This window comes from Ptychodera flava, chromosome 3, assembly GCF_041260155.1.
Source record: "Ptychodera flava strain L36383 chromosome 3, AS_Pfla_20210202, whole genome shotgun sequence".
Taxonomy (NCBI): Eukaryota; Metazoa; Hemichordata; class Enteropneusta; family Ptychoderidae; genus Ptychodera; species Ptychodera flava.
In genome coordinates, this window is record NC_091930.1 from 30,543,053 (window position 1) to 30,552,049 (window position 8,997).

The window sequence follows — 8,997 nt, forward strand, 5'->3', positions numbered from 1 at the left end:
AAAATACATCTTTAGCCGTATCATCCAGTCCCTAACTTGCTTCGAAATGCGATGATTAGAAAGATAGCAGAAATAAAGAAAATAACAAAACAAAATAAAACAAAGCACGAAAATAATATATACAGTGTCAAATGAAATAAAATGCATGTCTTATGTTGTTCATTAACATACTATTGATACGGTTGCACATAATATTTTGCCAATTTAAATTATTTATTATGAGTATTTATCTGTTGTTTAGTTTCCAAGTTTTTTGTTCTCCTTCGCATGTCTACTGTTTCTACCGGCGAAACAGGTGATTGTGTTTCTGAGTGAGTATTGCCGATGACACATTTGGAAACCAAATGTTGAAGTGTATTGTTTAAAGCCGTGGGCTCTTATCTTGTTGTTTTGGGAAATGACAATGTCAGTTACAGGCGTGAAATCGCACGAGCTTTGGTGATTGTGAAACTAAATTATTGGTAATGTTATGATGGAATCGCGGAACTGTGGCGTTTTATGTGAACGATAATCCATTCAACCATACCCTTTTTTATATATGAGGATCTCATATGGCAATGGGAGTATAGGAACTTGGAAGTGAGACACGAATTTGGCGATCATCACGTTTTCAAACAAAAATAGAATTTTAACTTGTAGTTTCGAATGCACAAATGGTCGACACTCACACTGCACATCGAGTTCAAACGAAACAGAACCATCGCCACTGCTTGAGTCCCAGAACGTGTTCGTCGCCCTGCACGTGTACGTCCCATGTTGGTCTCGGTGGACGTTCGTTATGGATAGCGTATTCGACACAGTGACAACTTCATCATCGTACACCCATTGCACGGACGCGATTGGGTTTGAGTCGACGCTACACTCTCTGCTGTACGGGTTGCCTTCTACCACGGCATTGTTTGTACCTGCTAGACTTACCTCAGAGGATCTGTCGAAGAAAGAACCAATAACAAGTGGGAACATACTTTGCCGAAGTAGAGATAAACAAAGCGTACACACAAAGGCAGGCTTTAAAAAGAACGTACAATTTATAACAAGTAAAGGGTGGTCCGGATTCCGATAACAGGGTTTTGACTATCCAAAAATGTATCGTTTTCTACGAACATTGCATCATACAAAACAGTTTCAACAAACAGAAAATCTGCAATGTTGTGTGGGAAATGTGCACAGAACCTTATGATTTTGCAGCATTATTTTTTAAATAGCGTGCTCGCTAAACGTGCTCGCAAATTCATAAATATTTACAGCTAGATTTTGATGCAAGTATGTGAAAAAAAATGCAAAAGCGAATGGATACCAGTCCCTCAACCCTTTATCATCAAACTCTTCAGTAAAGTTTATTCATCATTGTAAAGCTCTATGTAAGAGAGGAACTGCCGCTGATGGTGATATTATGACAATTAAACTCCTATTTATAATTGGGATTTGCCCGATGATTTTTCTATAAATTGTTGCGTAATAGAAAAAGGTACGTCAAACCGTCGATTGGATTCAGGTAATCTAAATAATATTTGAATTTTGAATATGCAATCTTAAAGACGGCTTTGTTGATCGCAGATGAACATTAAGTCTTGGAGTTACTGTTACTGGCAATTCGCCAGATTTTTACATAAATGTTAGATCGTTTACGACCGGGTGATATATAAAAACTTTTACAGTTCTTTTTTTCAAAAACGCACAAGCTAAATAACTCTCTTTGATTGAAACATGCTGATTCAATTGGTTTTATTTCCTTTGTTTAAAAAACTATGATTAACAAAGAAAGTGATTTCTCACATTGCACGTCCACAAATACATCGATGCTGGTCGATCCGATGGTTCCATTCCAAAACGTATTGCTTGCGTCACACGTGTACCGTCCGTGATCTTCACGTGATGCAGCTTCAAAGATCAACCAGTTGTTGCCTGATGCGTCATTCCAGCGTATGGTGTCAACATCCGGGTTACTATCCGTGACCTTGCATTCGACTTTGATGTCATTTCCAGTGATTACCTGACCAGTGTCACTGGCGGAGCCAGATATTTCCGTTTCAAGTTCAGGGTGATCTGTTTAAGGAGAAAAGAGCGCGGAGTTTGTTTTGAAGAGCATTAGGGCAGGCAGAACATGCAAAACTACTAGTTAACTAATTCAAAAGGAGATTTGAGTAAGCAGTTTATTTTTTAGGTGTTCGGGCTGACAAACCGCAGCGTTCAGCGCGTAGGGAAAGATAGTGACCAATCTTATTAACCCTCGGCGAGCAGCAAATTCCATGGCATGTAGTGACTCTTGTTCAAATTGCTAAAATCTCAGCGGAAGGGACAGATAATGGTTGTCATGGGTTGGTTTACTTTGGGGATGGCAAACTTCACATAACGGGAAAGGGCAATATTGATATGTTTGCGTAAGGTAAACTGAGGTACATCAGAGTATTGTACAGAAAAGGCAGAAAGAAAACTCTTCTCGTCGGTAAAGGGAGAGTTACAGGAAGGATGATGATTTTTAAACAGAGGTAGATAGAAGGGCAGTAACAAGTAACTCCCCTCTTTGTACTTAATATTATTCAAATACGTCTGAGTGGCATGCATTTTCGTGTGAAAGGCCTCTTTTTACAATATCGCAAAATCGCCTTAAAGTTTTACCCCGAGACCGTGAGATGCTGTAAATGTCTGTCTGTGATATACACATATTTAACTCGCGACAATATCGGGAGCCTATTATTGTCTAGACATTGATTTTGTGCTTCAAGTATCAACTTGATAAATACGTTGGTCACTTTATATTATGGTGACGTAGGCGATTACAGAGCATAATGAAGATTCTAATATTTTCCTATCAAACGCTGTGGATAAAGTTGGCCACATTAGGCATGCACAATGCGTGGCTACATTTCTTACGACAGAAAAAGTCAGAATTGCTGTGCTTTTTTCAACGGGAGGATTGGAACATAAATATTAACTTGCATTGTCGTTTCAAAGGCTCGATGTCTCTACACGCTGCCTGGAAAGATTACAGTGATACAATCAGCAGAACCTGCTAATTAACCAATCGTGTTATCATTTTCGGACCGAAATTCGGCGTATTGTCAATCGTGACATCTTTATTTATACAAAAGTCCTCCTCTGTGCCTTATTTGCATTATAACGGTGCGAGAGTTAGAACTGCAACATTCCTTCCTATAGTTTGAAATTCAAATGTTTGTACCTGGTATATATGTATCAATACTTTGATAAGATTGCAACTGTCGGCACAAACAGCTTGTACACGTAAATAACGATACTATCTTTGCTCATAGTGTACCAGGCGGTGTTGTTTGTTTTGGTGTTTGTTTCAACCGAGTTCCGAGTTTCGATCCAAAGTATATCCATGTTGTCGTTTATCAATTTATTTTTTCATTGAAACATCTGGCGGCACTTTGATTGAAAACACGCTGTCCTTAGGTTTCGACGGCATTAGGGTTTTCCCTAAAACGCCTTTTTAACCACTAGACTTCCATAGAAACAGCTTCATCTTAAATCAAGCTGACTAGGTATCGCCGGGGTTTTTAAAATCGCGATCCCCAGATGTTTCGATTTCGAGATAAAATGATAGATAAAAACACGACGAACGGTTTACTGGATCGAAACTCGGAACTCGGTTTGTAATTTAAACAAAGCAAAACTTACAACACCTGGTACGTGAGTAGAGTATATGAATCTATACGCCCACGTTATTTGTACAGGTCGTTTAAATCATGGTCCCTGGACCGTAATTGGTTCTAACCTTAAACCAAATACCGATATTAACATACCAGATACAGACGTTCTGATGGCACATATAGAAGAAATATGGCAATTCTAACTTATGCATCATGATTATGTGTATTAATTACACATGGCAATCGTATAAGGCAAGACATCACAGTTGATAATACGCCCTACTTTATATTCGAACTCATAAGGCCAAGTTTCAGGTCATCAGCCGCCGTGCCTGTAACTTTGTTTACTCACCTATCAGTGTCTGTTTGTTTATGGCTTTATTTCTGGATTCAGTTCATTTCCGCGTTTTTAGCGTGGCGGCCGAGTCCAACGTTACCAAACATCTTTACATGTCACCGGAAGGGAATATTTCAGAAAATTGATGTTGTTGACGATTCAGTATTACATAGAGTCATGGCGAATAAACTGAAAGTATGGTATTTGAAAGCAATTGGTCGGGACGCTGGGAGACGGTAGACGAATTAACCCTTAGGGGCAGCCTAAAGAGAGCCAGGTCAATTTGAAAACAAAAATTGCAATACTAATTGGGTCACTAAAGAATTAATACCTACACTGCACATCCAGCTCGAAATTGTCAGTGCCGTTGCCACTACTGCCGTCCCAGAAAGTGTTTGTCGCTTGGCAAGTATAAATTCCGCTCTGATCCCTTCGAACATTATTTAGACTGAGAACTGCAGAGTTTTCGACAGTGATGCTCCAATGTGTCCACTGCACATGCGCCATAGGGTTCGCATCGACACTGCAAGACCTGGTGTACGAGTCGCCTTCGATGACAGCGTTATTTGAACCCATTATATTTACAGCGGGAGGATCTGTCGTAGAATGGAATGCCATTCATATTGTTAAAGACCAAGTTGAAAGCTGTACAAGTCTGGATTCCCTTGCTTCAGACATAAGCAAGATCCTTTTGATGCAATAAAATGAGAACAGCAAAGCCTTTGCACAGGGGCAATGTACACTCCATCGCTGATATTATCCTGAGCTTTTCCTGTTATTTATTAAACAAGACTTGAGTTCGATTTTTCATGATGTTGCTGTAGGACTATTCAAATACATGCGTTCTTTTGCTTATTCTCCTCCGGACACACTGACTTGGCAATATCACCCTAACCTATTACTCGAGTCAAGTTCAGCGATCAAATACATTTTATACTCTTTTGCTCAAAAAACTCATAATCTTTTCATTAAACGTTATCAGCGACATAGGCTTGACTGTTCCCAAATGCCATTGATAGACGTCTAATACACTAAATAGGCCAGTCTCTTTATAGCAGTGTCTTAAGTTGATGTTGTGGCATTTCTCTCTTTTCAGCCAATCAGTTACTTGCCGGCATAAAGGTTGTGACGAAGCCTATGCTTTCATTTGGCGCGTTGCAGGTAAGGAATCAAGCGAAACACAACAGTTAAATGTAAACTTGTTGTCTGTGTTTTACTTCAATCTCCCCCCATTCAGTGCTATATTGACAGATAATATAAAACACAAAATAAGTACACGGCATATGATAACCTGAGCTATGTAAGTGAATATAACATTATATTACTTACATTGTACGTTCATGGTAAAATTTTCTCCACAATAGAATGGCTGCAGCCCGTGACAAAAGGAGGCATCCTGAGGCTCGAAAAAGCAGGTATACATGTCTCCCTTTTCATTGCGATCAAATATTTTTGTATAAATATTTGTCTTGTTCTTTGTTCTAGCGACCTCATGGTCGTTTTTCATCCACACCACCTCCCCTGGGGTGTCATCCGGCAGATCGATTGAACAGTTGAAGATGGCCGTGTCCGCGTTCTCGATGACATTCGTCCCCGGTCTGACACAACAGGTTGGTCCGCTATCTGGAATTTCTCAAGCAAAAAAATACCAGTACTGTTTTGATTTGCTATTTTGTATGCAAGATTTTTTTGGTTTATTATTTTTTCGCTTGCCTCTTTCCATTTTGAAGGTAAATAAGTAAAATAAGTTTAAAAGTTGCAAAAGAAGAATATACGAGAAACATATCATTTTAATATAAATCCATTTCTCAATAGGTGCAGGCGCTGAGGTAAGTTGGTAGGAAGTTAGCTAGGTAGCAAGGTATATACATACGTTTGATATTGCGTGGTTCGTTTGTTCGTTTACTCATGCATGTGGTTGTAAAAAATATGGCTCACATATGTGTACCAGAAGATAAATATATTTATTTACTGACGTAAGTTTTATCTAGTGACACGGACTGTATGAGTTGTGGTTATTAGTTTCAAAAACTATGGCACTCACCTAAAACGAATAACTCCGCTGTGGCTGAGTCTTTGCCATTAGTTACTCCGCATTCATAGCTGGACTCCATGCTTTTCTGAACGTCCTCCATGTACAGATGGAATTCGCCCTGTAGGTGATCTCCGGTTATGTCGTAACGAGGGTCGTAAGTCTCTTTGCCAAGCGAGATTTGCTGGTAGTGGCCGTCGACTCTGACTGACCACGATATGGTGGCGTTTATTTCCGATATACTGCAATTAAGTTGTGCAGAACACCCGGTATATGCCAGCGTGTCGACGGGAATTTCAACGAATAGTGATTGCGAGTGACCTGAAAATGACGAACACAATATAAAAAGCCCTTTCTTATTTTTTTTACAAATCAAAAAATATGCGGTGATTATTTCACAAAACTGTCGGATGTATTAAAAGTACAATTGTAAAGTTTTGAGAGTCCGAATATCTCTTCCTAAGTAGCATTCTGCCTTAAATGAAGACGTAGTGAAACCAAAAACCATGTGCTCGCATCTGCGAAAATTAAACAAGCGAGTACAACGTGTTTGGATGCCGTCTTATCCCTGTTTTAAGCGTCAGTTAGTCTTCAATTTAGTTCTATTACGCTCTAGCTCTTCTCATTGTCTGGGTCCCCCGTGGTTTCATGATCGCGTTTTTTTTGGACATGGAGACTTGAGACACTCTAAAAGAAATCCAACAGCCGTGACAATTGCCCTAAGTAACCTCATGTTTATTTGGGGAGCAGAAGGTACTCTCTTAAGACTGTTAAGGATATTGAAAATCTTGAACACGGCAGGTCAAATAAGGAACATTTCTTTAGACTGAGACAGCATTGAATCCCATAGATATTCTCGATGTCATTAATCTTTTGATGAGATTTGTAGAAATGTATCGGTTAAGATTTTATAATGTAATGCAAGCCAATTTCGAGCAAATCTGTATGCACAATGCATAACATTATTTACCATTACCGCCTGCGATTGGCCACAGAACTTGTTTAAAGTAAATAAAGGACCGCCGTTATTGTAAAGTAAATGCATACTATTTTATACTCACAGCAGATTGCCAGGACACAGAGACAGGCACACACAGGTACATAAAAACGGGTCGACATTTTGCGACAGATACCAGTCCAAACTGTATTCTAATACCCTCAGGTTTAACTTCGCGGCAGCAGTTCCGTGTTCTCCAAGTCTAAGAACAGAAGATAGTTCAAGCATGTAACCAAATGGTTCTCAAGAGTTGTCTGAGGCTAACCATCGTCTAACCGGGTGGCAAATACCACGGGCGGAACTCAGCACCTCTGACACTAGTTAGTTCCTCCAAAGGTCGTATTTGATACAGATCATAAATATGTCCCCACCTTGACTAATCAACACAAGATAACCGTCCCTTCCGTGTGGAAGTGTAGAAATTCACGACCTCGCCTAATATTAAAACAATCCCATGGTGCAAACACTCAGGTCCTGCTCTGTTTTAAATTCATCTGCAAGCTACATCTCCAAAAGTTGCATGCACGTCACAAAAATCAATCTGGACATGCAATACAATGTAAAGCCCAAGCTAGACACTGTTAATACTTCCGTGTGAGTCGCGCAGTCTTTTTCAAAGAATTGTTCAAGACAGATAAACAGAGTTTCTGTTTACAGAACTAATCACTTGCAACATTGGCGTAGTCGAGAGACTGTCGCTACGGTATTTTTCTTTCAAATTCATTCAAAGACATTCGGATTAAAGATACGCGACTGAAAGACATATATATAGCCACTGTCACCTCACGATATATACCATTGCTTAATAAGTTTATATGGATAATGTATTTTATTTCTCATTGTTCCGTCACTGCAATCGTGTCACGACAGCATGTTTCGCATGTCGTTTGCATAGGATTAGAATATACTTGCTGTCCCAGGTACAGTGGAATAAGGCGCTGTCTGTATAGCACTGAGAACAAAACGAAGGTTCTAAAACGATTGAACAGTAAAAGCTGACTTTTTCCGTGCCAGTTCAATGTATGCCTAGAGGAAGTTGGCATTTAAGCGTCACTCGATCTTGTAAAGACCCTGGGAGTGGTCAATAATGATGATCACGAAGTTATGCTCTATCGTAAGATTTCGACGAGCGCTGGTTTGACGAATTCAACCGCTAACTTCCAAAACGTCACACCCCTCAGAAAATGGACCTTTCTTCACGCCTACGCGTACGAAAGGTTCTCGGTTTACTTGAATGAAAAAGCTTCTTTGTACGAAACTATTTTTTAATTTATTTTTTCGTCGCTTGTTACACAAGGATATCGGAACAAAACTACTAATGTTGAGCAAACAGTCATATGCTTAGTTGACATACAGTGTTCAAAGCCTGTCAGACAGCGGTGTATTTTTGTAAAAAGCTTTAGTTTTTTCACGAGCTATTTACACGAGGTCAGGGATGGTAGCCCATGTATAACAGTGGTGTTAAGCAAACGATGATAAAGAGGAATGTGGATTGACTAGTTGTGGTTTCTGAAAATGTGCATTTTACTACACAAGTTGTCTCCAGGTCATTTTGACTGATGCGGAACTGAGTATCCGATCGTAAAAAAGTGTGTCGACCAATACATGCTACTTACCTCTTGTCCCTGGACTTGGTATTGCTGAACTGAAGAAGTCAATTTCAAAGCTGAATCTACCAAATACCATACTGTAATTAATGGAAAATTAGGCAAAGGAGAATAAACGTTGTTCGTTGTGCAGCAAAGGGGAATAACCAGTTTTCAAACCCGACCTTTTGAAGTAATGAGTGGCAGTGTGTTTGAAAGTTATTTGCTTTTACAGAAAACGGTTTTCAAATCGTAATTTTGACCGTCAAGTGTTCAGGTGAAATGTCGAGGGATCAGAACAGCCTAAGTGGGCTTCTGTTCGAAGTGGCTATTTGGTGTTGGCAACCGCTGAGTGCGATATCATTCAAAACTTTGTGACTCATTGGGAATGTTGATATGTTTGAAAAGTATGAAAGTCAAATATGTTTTTT

The 8,997-nt window shown here is 39.5% G+C and overlaps 1 protein-coding gene across 1 annotated transcript; it reads right to left on the reverse strand.

Annotated features, from left to right (window-relative positions):
• Nucleotides 1-237: 237 nt before the first annotated feature.
• On the reverse strand, nucleotides 238-8,666 carry LOC139129119 (opioid-binding protein/cell adhesion molecule-like). The gene is made up of 7 exons (XM_070694775.1): nucleotides 8,597-8,666; nucleotides 5,996-6,304; nucleotides 5,281-5,574; nucleotides 4,287-4,547; nucleotides 1,777-2,046; nucleotides 919-928; nucleotides 238-307 (listed from the first exon to the last, which is right to left on the reverse strand). The coding sequence occupies exons 1-7, from the start codon at nucleotides 8,664-8,666 to the stop codon at nucleotides 238-240; spliced, it is 1,284 nt and encodes a 427-aa protein (XP_070550876.1).
• Nucleotides 8,667-8,997: the final 331 nt, after the last annotated feature.